Consider the following 16,048-nt stretch of genomic DNA (forward strand, 5'->3'; position numbering starts at 1 on the left):
ATAAAAAATTTTCTTTTTAAATCTAAGATTTGAAAATTTTTAATAATCTATAATATATATACTAGACAGATAAACCGTCTTCGCTCAGAATCGTTTTTTGTATACAATGATATAATACCATTGGATTCAAATTTAATTCCATCCATTACAGTAACCCACTGTACAGCAGAGCGACATACACGACTTACACGCTTTTTTTTATTATGAGAAAATTAAAATTTAGGGTGACGGGTGACATGTCAATTAAAAATGACAACACGAATAAAAATTAGTAGTCTATTAATATTTACGATATGTTTTGCTATATGTCCAGATGTCAGGTCATTCAATATGTAAAAAATTTAAAAATTAACCCCTTTCCTAAAATTCCGATCTAAGTACGCATCTGACCCCAGGGACATTCCGCCCTGATGAGTTAATAAAAGTTATATTAAATTGAGTACATTATATAAATTATGATTAACTATTAATGCATTGATGTATAAGTATAACAGACTTAAAGTACGTTTTACGAAAAAAAGGTCATCAATCATCTTTATAAAAAATCTTGTCAAGCCAAATCAACAAAATTCGTTGTATAAACAAACTTCTCCTTTCCTCCCACTGCAGACATATATCTTGTACCATTGAGTATTTGAGTATAGATAGTGTCTGTAAGGTACTCAATGCTTTATACCTCATTACCTCAAGAAATTCACGATATACGCAAGATCTAAGACTTATACCTACTAAAGGCCAAATAATGGCGGCTCCGGGAGAGGACTCAATAGGCACTGTCGCTTGCTCAGTGCCCACAAAGGGCCATATTTCTAAAAAAATTACAAATATTTATATATTATCAAAAGTCTTCTGAGAAAATGACTTAGCCCCCCCCCCCCAATCAAAACTCCGGGACCACCCCTGGGCAAAAGGCCTTGTGCTATGTTGATGAATGATGCACTCACGAGCAGAGTGAGCAGTCTGCACTCTGCAGCAGTGCCAACGACGATGCACCTAAGAAAAGTTATTACTGAGCATTGAGCAACAATATCGAGTTTTATTTTCAGTCACGACATTTGATAACATGGAGTTGTAATACGGATTATCACATAATCTGTGGTTGTAATCACAAAAGTTAAAACAACGGACAATGGCCGGGCGCCCATCGGCCACTACAAAAGTGTGAATGTGAAGGCGGCCATCAGGTAATTGCAGTGGGCATGCACTTGCACAAGGTCTTGGCATTTTTATTTTTCACTGCAATACACTGCCAATGTTGCGTTAGTGGGCGCCCGGCTTAGGAAATAGTCAAATAGTGACGTGATGGATTGTTGAGTCTATTTTTTTTGTAGAAGCTTAACAGCGGCCTCGGGATTATGGACAAGAGGAAAATGTGGTGGATCACCATGTTTATTGTGAATTTACAACGGCGTCTGCGTAAAAATAAAACCCATAATAGCCGACATAAATAGAGTTGTACTTAGATTGACCGCCAAACAAAACCACTGGCAGCACTGAATACAATTATTCACTGAACAGCGTCGATGATAACAGAGGAACCTTTAGCAGTTTCGCTGGCCGTCTCCCCCGTCATCTGCGCACTGTATCGTTATTCGTTAGTCGTAATATACCGGTCCATTATATCTATACCTAATCATAGTCTGTGGTTGAACGTTGATTTCGTTTTTTGATTCATTCTTAAAAATAATAATTCAATTTGAATTTATAAGACGTGCTGCAGAAAACAATGTAAGAGAAGACGTTTTGAATCGTTCGCTAAAAACATTGCTAACTTGCACGATCGGTTCTCGAAGAGCGCTTAAACGAAAATAATATTCGACTGACAAACACGAGAACAACGTAACTACTACAATCCTATTCGAACGCGAATTTCGTCACTAATTTAAGGGCGACAGTATGGAGGAGTTTAAGAAAAGAGTGAAAAACGAAAGCGACATGGAGGCGTGGGAATCATCAGAAGCATACGACGTAAGTTTAAGATAGTATGATGAGAATTCATCGAAATCGAATTCAACGCAAATCTTTAAAGATTTTCGGCGTTTGTCTGTGCTTATGAAATTATTGACTCTTTCTCTATGATCATTTATAGCGCATGTCAAGTGACAATTTGTTCAAAAATATACTATTACACGAACACGATCATCCTGTGTGTGCTCTGAATTAAAATATAATAAATATTTATTTTATTTCAATTCCATACAATGAATACTATGCCCCATTGAGTAAACTCATATAGTAGCCCAAGAAATATGAATGTTAATAATCACATTTAGTTAATTTAAATTGATTTCTTTCAATTTCTATAAAAAATGAATAATATTCAAGTCATATAATACAGGCAGTAAGCTTAAATATGTATATATATATATATTTATCTTATTGTCTTATTGAATTATTTCAATGCAGAATTAATTGTACATACCTATAATATAATACTAGTCTTGTAAGCTTTTCTATGCATCCCGTAAATTTCAGACATATTATATCTAATGTAATGTCAAGTTTGATTTTTTAATCTAAGGACAATATTTATTTACTTATTCATGAACTAATTTACGTACAGAGGAGTATAATACAACTGTAATAAAAACGTAAATTTTTTTTAGGATTATATTGGATTCATAATAGCTATGAACAAAGCCGTGTATGCCATACCAATGAACAAAACTTTGACGCTGTCAAATGAAATATCACAGTTATTAAATGTATTAAACACAATTGACGATTGGATTACAGAAGTGGAACCTTTGAAAGAGAGTTGTAGGTTTGGAAATAAAGCTTTTTCTACATTTTACAATTTATTAAAAATGGTTAGATAATAAAAATTAATTTAAAAATTGTATTTAATGTTGAAGATTTATTTTAAAATTTATTTTTAGAAATTACCTGAAATTTTGTCAAAGGAATTGTCGTCAGTCAACCAACAAAATATTATTGAGCTAACCGCTTATGTTGTTGATAGCTTTGGTAATCCAACTCGTATCGATTATGGCACTGGACACGAAATGTCATTTTGTATGTTCTTGTGTGGCTTATACAAAGTAGACATATTAAAACAAAGTGACAGTAAAGCTACAGTCAACGTGCTATTTTCGAGGTTAATTGATTACAATCATATGTTTCAACAGCGTTGGTTGTAGATTTGTCTATAAATTTACTGTTTTCAGGTATTTAGAAATAGTTCGTAGACTTCAACTCAGGTATCAAATGGAACCAGCTGGAAGTCACGGCGCTTGGAGTTTAGATGACTACCAGTTTGTACCTTTTATTTGGGGTAGTGCACAACTAATCGGTAATACTATATTGTAATACTTTTTAGGATTTTATAAAACAAATTGGCTATTATTTATAGAAAACCCAGATTTTAATCCAAATATGTTTGTCGATGAAAAATGTGTACAACAGTTTAAATCGAAGTATATGTTCCTTGGATGTATTGATTTCATAATGCAAGTAAAAAAAGGATTGTTTCATGAACATTCTAACCAACTTTGGAATATAAGTGGTGTTCAAAGTTGGAATAAAATCAATGAAGGTCTAATTAAAATGTATAAAAAAGAGGTAATATAACAATACAAATTCACATTTGGATATTTAACCATCCATGTATTATTTCAATTTCAGGTACTGGGAAAATTCCCAATTATTCAACACGTACCTTTTGGAAATTTATTTAATTTTAAACAATGCATTAAACAAAAAACTTTTGCTACACCATCAGTGAATAAAACTCCTGCACTGTCATTATTGGAAAAACTAAAGAAATCCGACCAATCAGTACCAAATATAGTAAATAAGTAATTTATTTTCACGTTTGTAAAACTTATACAAATGTGTTTATATTTAATGTGAATTAATGATATCAGCTACATATTAAGTTTTCTACATTATATTAAAATTATTTAATTTTATCTGTGCAATAATTCCATTAAATTTACAAACATGATATGAAAACAATGTTAGTCTACCACCAGTGGCCGTTGATTTCATGATTATGAACCTTAAATTATATCAATTAATCTTGATTTAAATTTGTTTGATCCTAGATTGTCAAAATAAGTTTCATTTGAATAATAAAATTAAAATACGTAATAATTGGTTTCAGTAATACATTGTATTAATTATTAACCTTGTCAAAATCTGTTGTATACAATTTCACAAACAATCAATTTAATTGTTGTGTTGGCTGATAATCACAATAGTAGTCTTTGTCTTTTAGCACTTAAAAATTCAGCTATTCATTTATCAGTTTTGAATTTGTAACTTGCACAGTAATAACAAAGATTAATATTCTTGTGCTAAAATGAATATAATTTTCTTAAATTTTCTACCAAAAAAAAATCTAAAAATCTCCATTTATAAACATTTATTAACCTTGTATTTTAATGGTGATATACCTCTATTCAGACTAAGTCAAAATACATTTTTACTTAGCTTATTTAACTGTTATGTATATTGAGAAATATTATTCTAATGAATCCTGGTTGAACATCAATAACATTGTTAAAACGGTAAAATATTATGTAATGAATAATATATTTAACTTTAAAGTATATCAATCATTTTATAGAAACAATAAGAGCCATATTCTATAAAATGTAAATTTATTGTATACAAATCTAATACTTTTGACTAATATAAAGGATATCAAATACAGAAATGAATAAATCAAAGATATTCGTATGCAATTAAACAAATAATTGCATATTTATCTCACATAAATTAGGTAAAATTAGTAAATGTTGATGTATTAAAATATTATGCAAAAATGTCAAAAAAAAAAAAAAAAAATTTCTATTAGTTTTAAGGATATGATTTAAATAATTTTAGAAAAATTAACACAAAAAAATCTCATTATACAATTAAAAAATAATGACAAAATCAGTAGAAATATATATATATACATATTAAATTTGGAGAAAATATTATTGTTTAACGCGCAATTTTGATATTTGGTGAAGTGCTCGGGCAGGAGAAAGTACCGAATTCATGGAATTATCCTGTTAAGAAATAAAATAAAGTTATTTTAATTTCATAAAATTCATAAAATATTACAAAAAAATGTTTTGTTCTTACAGAAGGTATATTACTACTGTCAATTAACGGAGGTTTGTTATCAAATAATTTGCGTTTCCGTGTACTAATTGGAATATTTGCAATGGCTTCGTCTATCTTTCTGTCACAGCTATCAGAAGATTCTGTATTAAAAATTGAATGGTTAATAAGTTATAAAAATAAGAAACATTAGCTAGCTAGATTTTAATGGAGTTACTGAAATGCTTTTAATGTAATACTTATCATGTCACTTTGTTAGTATACAATTATTTTACATATGAATACAAAATGGACTACCATATAGAATTATATTTAATAATATCCATAAGTACCTGCTATCAAAGTTTTCGTTTTCCTGAAAAAAAAAAAAAACAGCATTATAATTTAATAAAGAATAATCAATTATTACCATCCATTTAAAGCTAGATCAAAACATACTTTTTAATTAAATAACAACACTTGAGCATTAGTGGTGAACAGTTATTTTAGCTAACCTACTGCTCGATTCTTTAGTATAACTATTTGTTAACAGTTAATCAAGTTTTACCAATTTCAACTTATGCCAACGATTATAAATTTAGTTTGAAATTCCTGAATTTTCAAATATTGATATTCAAAATTTAAATTAGAATTCTTAAAATGCCAACAGGTTGATACATGAAAATATGATAAATTCAGATGTTTTCTGAAATATCATAATTGGGTCGATCAGTAGGATGGACAAAAAAAATAATACTGAGACAATGATAAATAGTAAAGTAAAACTGTTTAAGAAATGACGAATTAAACAAGGTCGTAGGACATTAATTTATATTAATGATAATGGTATCATTAAATTTTTTTTAACTAACATATTTTATGTAAGCTAACAAATCCTGCCAAAAATGTATCCATTTTATTTTTTCAGACCTGTCAATTATTATAAGTAGTGCGAATCACAATAATATTGAATCTTATCGAGTATGTCGGCACAGTGTTTTCTCTTTCTGGCTCACACATAACATAGAAAACACCATTTTATGTAAATCATTTATTTTTATTTTCTTATTTTTGAGTAATCTTAAAGTAAACTATCTCATTACAAAAGCTCTAGGCATAATTATTTTTGTGGTATCAACTTGATTAAATATTATCTCAAAACAATTAAAATGTCATAAAAGTTGACAATTTTTCAAAGTTGAATAATACTTAAATATAACACTGATGTCATAACCTCAGAAATATTAACTTATAAAAAACATTTTAAGGTTAAATTAAGTGTTCTATGTTAACCGAGGTTCTGAGAGAAAATATTGCGCTGACATCCTCTAAACACACAAATCAAATAACTTGTATGGTCTAGTCTAAATGTCACTTCTGCTTTAAAAACTTATTATACATAATATAGTGTATAATACGAAAAAATGAATAAATGTTTTTTTTTTATATAACTATTGCTGTATTTACTTGGTATTTGTTGAAGGAGTCTTATTTTTACATCTTCTTTGTGGTTTACGATCTGATTTAGAAAGCTAAACAGAAATAAATTAAAAATAATTTATTTAATAATTAACATACAACTTATATAAATAGTAAATATCTTACCAAATTTTCTTTCTCTTCAGCTATATTTATCATTTGTAATGGCTATAAAAAATACAAAAAATTAATACATAATTAATAAATTCACAATATTGACTTACTAATTGAACATTGTTTAAATTGGTTACTACAGCTATACTTTTAGTCAATGGTTTCACATTTGCCTCTTTTAAATTATCATATGTGATCCGAAGTTCATTAAATTTATTGTCATTTTCCCTATAATTGAAGTATGTGTTATTAGAATAAATGTAAATTAGTATTTCATTGAAATAATGTCAAAAAAATCAAATGATTTTTATACTTTAGTTCATATTCTAATTTTTGAATTCGTTCTTGGAGGTGTGTAATCTTTGATTCTTTATCTGTTCAAAAAGTATAATTTTAATTGTATATTAATAGAAAGTTATATGATAATAACCTGTTAACATTGAAAGCAGATGGGACTCATTTGTATTACCTGTATTTGACTGTTCAGCGGCCTTTAACTAAAATTAAAAACAAATTAATCACAAACATAAGTATAAAAAAAGGACTAAATTACCATTTGTTTCAAAGCTTGATATTGCTTTGCCATATTTGACTTTTCTTCATTATATTTTTTGTTCTTTGTTTTTAGTTTTGTTATTGTATTTTCCAAGCCAACAATTGTCTCCATTTTTTCATCCATGTATTGTAAAATTTTTTGTTCTGCCTAAAAACATTTTAATCTTTCATGTATGGTTGTTTAAATAATTGATTTTCATTATCTTAGTAGAATTACTATTAATTTAACAATACTAACATCAACAAAGTGTTTATACAATTTGTAAAAATTATTTAAAAACTCTTTAAACTAATACCTACTAATAAAGTTTTTTGTATCAAAACAAACTATAATAATTTAAAAAATTCACTATTTTGGCAAAAAAAAAAATATATCTTACCACTTCACTTATACGCTCTTCTTGGAGAAGTTCCATTTCAGTAATATAATTGTCTTTTGCCTCTAATGAACCAGTTAGTCGTTCAATTTCTAAATTCTATAAGACAATAATTAATTGTAAATAAATATTATTCTTTTTATTAAGTACATGACATGGAGAGTATGAACAGTTTAAATTTTGGTTTTCTATCATATTATTAATAATAATGCAAAATTACTATTAATTAAATGTATACTTTGTTGGAAATTTAATTCGTTGGTTTACATTTTTAAGCTTTCTTTTATCATTAAGTGTAAGTTGTAAGCAAATAGATTGTGGTCTACAGAATTGAATATATTTATGTGTTTAATACCTCAAATTAGCTTCTAGTCATATTTTATAGATATAATTCTGATAAGAAATTAATTGTATACATATTCTAAAAGTTTTGTTGTATAATCTCTATTGCTATATACTAGGTTATGATGTATAATTAGATCTTAAAATAAATAACATCTTTAACTTCCTTAAAATAAGTATTAAAACAACACTTTTTAAATTGAAAGACATCAGCAATGTAGAAAATCAACTCTAAAAAGCAGACTTCAAGATCTTTGGTATTAAGAAGATTTGATACCATAATTATCTGTCATTGTGCACATGCAAAAGCAATGTAAATGTGTTCATTGCAAATGTACTAACAACAATTAAACAAATGAAGTAATAAAATTCTAGAAATCGATTTGAATTTTTTATTTAGATTATTTGAAAACGATTTTACTAGATTTATGATATTATATTTCAAATTTCTAAAATTTTTTATTTAAAATATAGTAATTAAAATTTTTCATACTGTTTTAGGAAAATTCAAATCAAAAATGTGGAAAAGTTGATCTCATGTATATGTGACGACAGATTCAAATTGTTTTCATAATTTTTATAGCTTCATCATATCAATTAGTTCACATTTGGAAGAACATGTCTAAAATTCTATGTTGTTAGAAAATCACGGTATCAAATCTCCTTAAAATATGAACAGTTAATTTACGATAACCCTAATACTGTATGGCCGGGACCTTTCATTAAAAATTTCTATTATCATGATCTAAATTCCCAAAAAAATATTTGTAAGTCTTTAGATTTTAAAAATTTGTTTAAACTCTATATGTACTATGTAGTTTGTTTTTAAAAATGACATTCATACTTCAAACAAATGTAGAGCATATAATAAAAAAGATACTATACCTTGTCTTCTAATTCTTGATATAGTACATCAAATTTATTATTCATCTCGTTTAAGTCTGCTTCCATTTTTTCATATTCAGTATTTGCTTCATCCAACATTATTTTATAATTCTAAATTAAATATAAATAGCAATAGTGAATAATTCATAAAAAATAATAACAACTATTTTACAAAGTTATTACTTCAATTTCACGATTTTTAACATCAATATCTTCTTGCCTCAAATCATGAACATTTTTCAAGACCTATTAAATAACATAGATTATATAAAATGATAATATTAATTGAGGTTTATAAATTTTACATTAATTTCTGCAAGTAATTCTTCTTTTTGAATTTCAAGTTCTCCAATTCTGAATTCAAAATTTTCCATTTCACTTTTATTTTTATTGTTTTCATAAGTATTTGTAATGTTGGGATTTGAATGAAGCTAAAATGAATAATATATTACATGGGCAAATTCAATAATACATTGAACAACTTACTGCTAATTTTTCATCTCTCTCTCGAATTTCTTCACAATAATATGCTTTTAGTCGTTTTATTTTGTTCTCATACATTTCTGTTTTGTTTTTTATCATAGTTTCTTTCTGTTTCCTGAAAACAAATAAAATATATTTTAATAGACTTTTTTTTTAGTTGAACATTTAAAAATGAATGAGAATTACTTGTGAAATTCATTATTGTTATTTAAAATAGTATGGAACTGTTGAAGTAATTCTTTTCGAAGTATTGCTTCTTTTTCTTTGAATCTTGCTTCAAACTCTTCATTAGAAATCTAAAAAAAGTAATATATTGAATTATTTATAATAAAATTCAATGCATTTTAAAATTACCATTGATTTTTGTTCACATTTTGAATTATTTATGCTACTTTCATCTTCAACTATAATACCTAATAGCCATAAACAAATATAAGTATTCATATGTTCAGTATACAACATTTCAAAACAAAAATATATATAGGTACTTTGTTGGGATGTTGCCTGTTTTATGCTTTTTCGGTTATTTGCAACCCACACAGCAAAACTTGGCCTTGGTTTTGAGATAGGTTTTGATTTTGATTTAGAAATCGCACGCACAATAGCAGACATGAATAACACTTGCTTTGTTTCTTCAAATAGATTAGGAGACATATCTACATTTACTGCCATTGATATACCAGTTCTATTATTTCCAGTTAAAGCATTTTGAAACATCTGAGTTAATTTTGACTCTCTGTATGGAACTAAATGATTTTCTCCCTTTTTTTGATTTTCACTAAAAACATATTATATTTTTAATAATACGTTAAAAACATATTTACCTAAATAAATATCTATATACCGTAACACAGAGAAACATTTGTTTAAAACTAATAACGAAGTATTAATATTTTTAGATTCTGTTAGTCGATCACCAATGTTCATGGTTTTTTTAAGTCGTTCAGAACCTGCTAAATCACAGAATGAAATGCTAAAAACCAGAAGTAAAAAATATTAGTATACATAGATATATAGTATGTATAAATTATATAAATCATAAACAAAATTAAACCTGCTAATGACGGCTGTCTTAGGATTTTCAATGTTTTCTACTCTCATTAATTTTAATGTGAAAATGCAATGTGAACGACTTGAAGATTTATTTAAATTGTTGCTTGCAATTCTTAAATTGTTTCTTCCAAAAGACATTACTTTATATGCTTCTTCAGCAGACTGAACAAATACATGAGTAAGATCTAAAAAAAAAGTTTTATTTTATATTTATTAAATATATAATTACATTATTAAAATAATAATTATACTTTCATGTACATAAAAGAGTACATTTTATTTTTAGCAATGTTTTTAATATTTAATTCATAAGTACAAATTCAAAACCAGATAATTGTTATAGTTTAAAAATAATAATATACTGTTTCAAATTGATAAATAACATAAATAATGCAACTATGAATTTTATAGTGAATATTAACGAGTCATGTAGTTAATAATTGTAATAAACAAGCATTAATTCTACAACTATGAGTAATAATAGTTAATTAATAGTTTTATTAACAGTAAGCAGGAAAAATAATTTTAATTTAATAATAATTATGAATGTTTTGTAATTCAATGAATATATATATTTTTAAATAAACCATTGAACTTTATAATTAACTTACTTTTCACATATACGTTTTTATTTTGGTCAAGTGATAGTTTAAGAGGTGCTCGTTTTTGGTTAGCTGAGTATGTTATCAATAGATCATAGATGGATTCGTTGTAAATTTCAGAATATGAAACCCAAACTGAGTAGGAAACATTACCATGATCCAAAGACACTATTTCATCATTTTTCAAACAATCAAACATTTTTGCAATACTATGATTATTAAGTTGATCAATACTATGTATAGTTTGACATTCATCCACTTGTGACATACAAGACTTTAAATCATCCTTTTAAAGTTTAAAGTATAAAAATAAATAAATAATACATTTATAGAAACAAATACAATAACACATTATTTTATAATAATTACTTGGTTTTTCTCATTAGACCAATTATTTAAAATATTATTTCTAATATCTTCTTCAGATTCCATTAACTTTTCATCCAAGATATGGGCTGCAATAACTTTATCAGGTTTGTACTTACATTGAGACATTAATTTTTCATTTAATGAATTGAAAACAAATAATAAAGTTCTAGGAATCATACCAGGATCATTAATATTTCCTAATAATATAAAATTATTAAATATATTAAATATTGTTTAAAAAAAAAATAATTTAAAAATCTGAGTTTTAATTAACTACCATGTATTGTATATGTTTTTCCTGCATTTGTTGTGCCATATGCAAATAATAATTCATTGTTTCCATTTAAAAATCTTAATACTTTATCATATACCCAGGAGTCAAAAAATTTCTTTTGATCTACATTTGGACCAAATACACTAGAAAATGTATACCTAAGGAAAATAAAATTCTTTAGAAAACAATGGAGTATTAAATTTAAAAAAATCTTACTCAGTAACATCATCTCTTGCATTTCCATTGTTGCAAGCAACAATATTATCACTCAGTATTGTTAATGTATCAAGCTAAAATAAAATAATTTATTATACCATAAAATTGATTAGTACCTATCTATAGATAACTATCATTATTTTGATTAACTTACCCCAGTAGGAATACCATTTGTTCGTGGTTTTAAGCGTAAGCAAACATCAATTTTTGGAATTCCAGAATGGTCATTACATTTTTCTAAAGAATAATCCAGAACTTTTTTAGGTTTGCCATTAATTTTTCTTTGTCCAAATCCAGTTATACTTGGAACTCTTGGTTCAACATAAGAACCAGTTGAATGATGATCTTTTGAATCATTCATTGTTTCTTTCAAATAAGTACTTGAATCTAGAAAAATGATAATTGAAGCATTAAAAAAAATAATAATATTTACCCATATAATTTTTATTAAAAATTAGAATTTAATTTGGTAGGTGTTCCAAATTTTAAACTTAATACATAAATAAATGGTTTAATATCAAGCAATAAATTTACTATTTAGAGTAATAATTTCTGTCTTATCTCATTTATTTTTTTAAATACCTATTCAAAAAATCAATAGAATTTTTTATGTTTAACTTCCTTACGTATATTTTACATTTTTTTTTTTTTTTTATTGAACCCAAATGAGTTTACAAATAAAAAACCAAAATAAAACCACCAGTAGGTATATTAATTTTACTAAATCTTTTTTTGCAGATAGGTAGATTAAGTACTTGTTTTAGCAGAAGGAGTAGGTGTGTATTATTATTATTATTTTTTTTTTTGGCTAATATTGTTTTTCACTAAGATTTATCAACCTCTGTTCATCTATCATTATTTTTCACTGTTGTATCACACTAATCTAATTTAATTGTATGAATATTAAATGTAAATTGAGGTCACGCCCATATTTCACGCTAAAAATTTAGTAAAATTAATATCAAGATTAACTAAATAAAATTTGGAACCGAATTTAAATAAAAAAATATTGATCTACATTTTTGTTACCAAAATTTTTAATTGCACATAGGTACCTAGTAAACAGGATTCACTAGCAATAACAATATTCATTTAATTTAGTAGATTATCAAGAATTAATTTTAGGCAATGGTATTTCCCTACGCTAATTAATAATAAATATACCTAATAGCCAATAGGTATCCACAACAATAAATAAAAATAGTCTTTAACTGTGCAAAGTTACTCAAAATAATCGCTTTACAAATACACGCAATCAGTTTCTGTTAGGGGCTTAAGGCCTAAACAATTGATAGGTTTTTGTCAGACATTCATCATTTTCATAGAGTTGGATAATATTAAATAGACAATGACTGTGTTTGCCATCTGGCAAAAACTTGTCGTAAGGGTAGACCCTTATTGTTATACTATAGTAATTAGTTAAGCTGTGATATTCAATTTTATTTATTGGTTCAATAAAATAAACATTATTTTTACCATATGAATAGAATAATATTTTAAATTTTATGTAACTCAAAATCAATACCTAAGGTTCAATGAAAAAATATTTAAAACCAACAAACCTATGATTTTAAACAATACCTATATCCGAAAACTTTAGGTTAATAAAAATACATTTATATTTTATCACAACATTATGGTACCTATCTATGAGTTTTTATGTTCTTTTTTTGCACTACCTATTTAATTAGGTATAATAAATTTACATCGTTTTTTTTTTTTTTTGGTCTTTAACAATTTAACTTTTTGTTACACCTAATATTATTTCAACTGAATTATGAGGAATAGGTTGATACACGAGTACTTAACAACAATTAGTAGGCATATTATTGCCATAATGCCATTTACAATTTAGCAGATACTTACGTAAAATCAATTGATTTGACTAACACAATGATTGAATGTAGCTAAGTACTAAACACTAAACAGTTAACATTAGAGAACAAACTCGAAAACTACAACTGTAGGCAATAAACATCAAACATGAAACACAATATCAATAGTTAAATACACAAATTACACAATAACACTAGCAGTTACCACTAGATCAGTATTCATTCAGTAGTTGTTTCGTTGTTTGACCGACATTATTTTGTATCGAAAATTTAACGGTCATTCAACAAGACAACGAGTACAGTGATACACGGCAGAACGGAACACGAAAATACGAAATACGAATATCTATTAGAATATTGAAAACGGTATGGGACGTTGTGTCCAATGAGATTATCCAAACCGATCAAGTGTTGCCACCTTCGCGGTTACATAAATTACAGTGTGTAAAATACACAACATTAAAAATATAGTATTGAAGATGTGGGGGACTGAAGAGTGAGGAGTACTTTTAAGGTAATATTTAAGTAATTATTATATTCTGTGGTAATAATATGAATAGGTATATTTATATTATGATAGGTATAATTTTTCAATTTTTGATTTATTTGAAATTTTATTAGTATTTTTATAGTAAATTAATAAAATCTACTGTCACCTTAGACCTTATACTAGTACTATATTAGTTATACCTACTTGTTTACACTACCTACGTATAGTGTTAAATAATACATTCAAATTAGATCATTCAATTTTTAATAATAAGTACGTTGGATTAAAAATACATTTTTTAAGCATGAAAAACGGTCCATCTATTCTAAATGTCCAAATCCAACTATTAGGAGATAAATGTCCTACTGCTAAGTATCAGGACTTAGTGACAAATCATCGAGAATATGATTTAACAAAACAAACCCATTGTGTCATTGTTGATAAATTGATAATTAAAATAATAAAAGAACATGGTTAGAATAGTAGGTATAGTTACTATATAGTTAGGTAGACCATCACCATTGTAGCAATTAAAAAAAATAAACGGCTGTTGATTTTCAGTTTTAGTAATTGTATTTAAAATTTTACTTACATAGAGAAATAAGATAATAATTAATATTCATAATAACTATTTTTTTTATGTATCGTGAGATCACTAAGAATTTAGATAGAAGTAGGGAACAAGTTGGAAATATTATAAGCTAGAGGAATAAGATATGCGACTTATCTTATTTCATTTTCACCAGAGACCATCACCAATTTCAGAAACTGCAACAACTATAATTAAGACCCGGTGCCAATGTAATGTTCTCCATAAAAATACACTAGTCATATTGTATAAACAATTATTTGTTGCTTATTAATTATTATAGGTACTACATTCCACATGAAAAAAATATTATTGAGCATACTTCTCAATTTTCATTCCCTCATACTATGAGAATAATAATCCTATCCCTTAGAATCCTTAGAAGATAGACGGTACTATCTTAAATCGTGTGTAGAATTGTCCAAATTTAATATATATATATATATAATTATTATATATTTTTAACTTATAAAGAGAAATATCCCTGTACCGTGTCGAACTTCATTTTTAAATATTTTATTTTCAAACTTAATAATAGATATTATGTCTTTAAAAATAAGACATTTTTTTTTTGTAATTTAATTCATACTATAATTTGAAATAAATTAATAAAATTAAAGTTTAATTCGGCTTGTAATAAGTTTTCTCCTTTCAGATAATAAAACTGTTTTCAAAATCCAACAATAATTTTTTGTTTTATTAATACTCTACAAGTCCTGAGAACTTTTCCTGTTAAGTAGTTTTTATTGATAATCCCCCTCTCTTGTGTTTTGCTATATCAGAAGTTTTAAGTATTTTCCTGACAGAGCATTCGACTAAATACCAATATACTATATACCACCTACCTTACATAGTACTACCACAGATTATATAAAAATATTATTGTTATTATTATTTATTTTTATATAATTTGTGGTACTACCAATACCTGTCTACCTACTGGCTACTGATTACCTATTATGCTATAAGTATATACTTACCACATTTATATTGGGAAACATGATGATTTACTTGTTGCTTCTTTTTCTAAACCTCTCATCCCAATTTTTTCAACTAGGTACGAAATATTATGTTACTAGATTATTTGGCATCATGATTAAATCCAGATTATGATAGGTTATCAGTGTCTCACTAGTGCCGCAACTATGATCTCTTAGGCTCATATGCAAGGATTGTTTTTTTGAGGCCTCAAATTAATATTACTATTGTTGTCAAGAATCGGTGTTGCTTCTGCCATTAATTGCATGATTAATTAAGAGCATGTGTTTGATAGGTTAAATGATATATATTGGTTTTAAAGTACCCTACTCTTTTTTTATATTAAATACATCTATGTACACTTCATGATAAT

At 26.4% G+C, this 16,048-nt stretch overlaps 2 protein-coding genes across 5 annotated transcripts; one reads left to right on the plus strand and one right to left on the minus strand.

Annotated features, from left to right (window-relative positions):
• Nucleotides 1–1,550: 1,550 nt before the first annotated feature.
• Nucleotides 1,551–4,095, plus strand: LOC107174093 (serine/threonine-protein phosphatase 2A activator-like). Its single transcript, XM_015524912.2, has 6 exons — nucleotides 1,551–1,968; nucleotides 2,607–2,810; nucleotides 2,880–3,097; nucleotides 3,168–3,292; nucleotides 3,353–3,561; nucleotides 3,625–4,095. Exons 1-6 carry the CDS (start codon nucleotides 1,897–1,899, stop codon nucleotides 3,799–3,801), a joined length of 1,005 nt encoding a protein of 334 aa, XP_015380398.1. The 5' UTR covers nucleotides 1,551–1,896; the 3' UTR covers nucleotides 3,802–4,095.
• Nucleotides 4,096–4,587: 492 nt separating this feature from the next.
• LOC107174116 (kinesin-like protein KIF20A) lies at nucleotides 4,588–15,823 on the minus strand. 4 transcript variants are annotated; one of them, XM_089222660.1, is made up of 25 exons: nucleotides 15,678–15,823; nucleotides 11,938–12,170; nucleotides 11,784–11,857; nucleotides 11,571–11,725; nucleotides 11,294–11,490; nucleotides 10,934–11,210; nucleotides 10,324–10,507; nucleotides 10,114–10,242; nucleotides 9,758–10,047; nucleotides 9,624–9,682; nucleotides 9,456–9,565; nucleotides 9,273–9,384; nucleotides 9,092–9,217; nucleotides 8,970–9,032; nucleotides 8,787–8,897; nucleotides 7,563–7,658; nucleotides 7,181–7,330; nucleotides 7,058–7,124; nucleotides 6,941–7,001; nucleotides 6,738–6,855; nucleotides 6,640–6,681; nucleotides 6,502–6,566; nucleotides 5,388–5,410; nucleotides 5,077–5,198; nucleotides 4,588–5,000 (listed from the first exon to the last, which is right to left on the minus strand). In XM_089222660.1, exons 2-25 carry the CDS (start codon nucleotides 12,142–12,144, stop codon nucleotides 4,926–4,928), a joined length of 2,913 nt encoding a protein of 970 aa, XP_089078786.1. In that variant the 5' UTR covers nucleotides 12,145–12,170; nucleotides 15,678–15,823; the 3' UTR covers nucleotides 4,588–4,925. The 4 variants fall into 4 exon arrangements, 3 of the variants coding, with proteins under 3 accessions (XP_089078786.1, XP_015380430.2, XP_015380432.2); XM_015524944.2 differs by lacking the exon at nucleotides 15,678–15,823 and adding an exon at nucleotides 13,650–13,930; XM_015524946.2 differs by lacking the exon at nucleotides 15,678–15,823 and adding an exon at nucleotides 13,650–13,929 and having other exon boundaries at nucleotides 7,097–7,124.
• Between the last annotated feature and the right edge of the window lie 225 nt (nucleotides 15,824–16,048).

The sequence above is a fragment of the Diuraphis noxia genome, unplaced genomic scaffold, assembly GCF_037042655.1.
Source record: "Diuraphis noxia isolate RWA-SAM2 unplaced genomic scaffold, SU_Dnox_SAM2 contig0003, whole genome shotgun sequence".
Taxonomy (NCBI): Eukaryota; Metazoa; Arthropoda; class Insecta; order Hemiptera; family Aphididae; genus Diuraphis; species Diuraphis noxia.

Coding starts and splice junctions, on each gene's coding strand:
- LOC107174093 (XM_015524912.2), top strand. CDS start 1,897: ATGGAGGAGTTTAAGAAAAGAGTGAAAAACGAAAGCGACATGGAGGCG. Junction 3,293..3,352: donor GGGTAGTGCACAACTAATCG/GTAATACTATAT, acceptor TATTATTTATAG/AAAACCCAGATTTTAATCCA. Junction 3,562..3,624: donor TTAAAATGTATAAAAAAGAG/GTAATATAACAA, acceptor TTTCAATTTCAG/GTACTGGGAAAATTCCCAAT.
- LOC107174116 (XM_089222660.1), bottom strand. CDS start 12,144: ATGAATGATTCAAAAGATCATCATTCAACTGGTTCTTATGTTGAACCA. Junction 11,726..11,783: donor GCAAGAGATGATGTTACTGA/GTAAGATTTTTT, acceptor TATTTTCCTTAG/GTATACATTTTCTAGTGTAT. Junction 6,682..6,737: donor ATTTAAACAATGTTCAATTA/GTAAGTCAATAT, acceptor TATTTTTTATAG/CCATTACAAATGATAAATAT.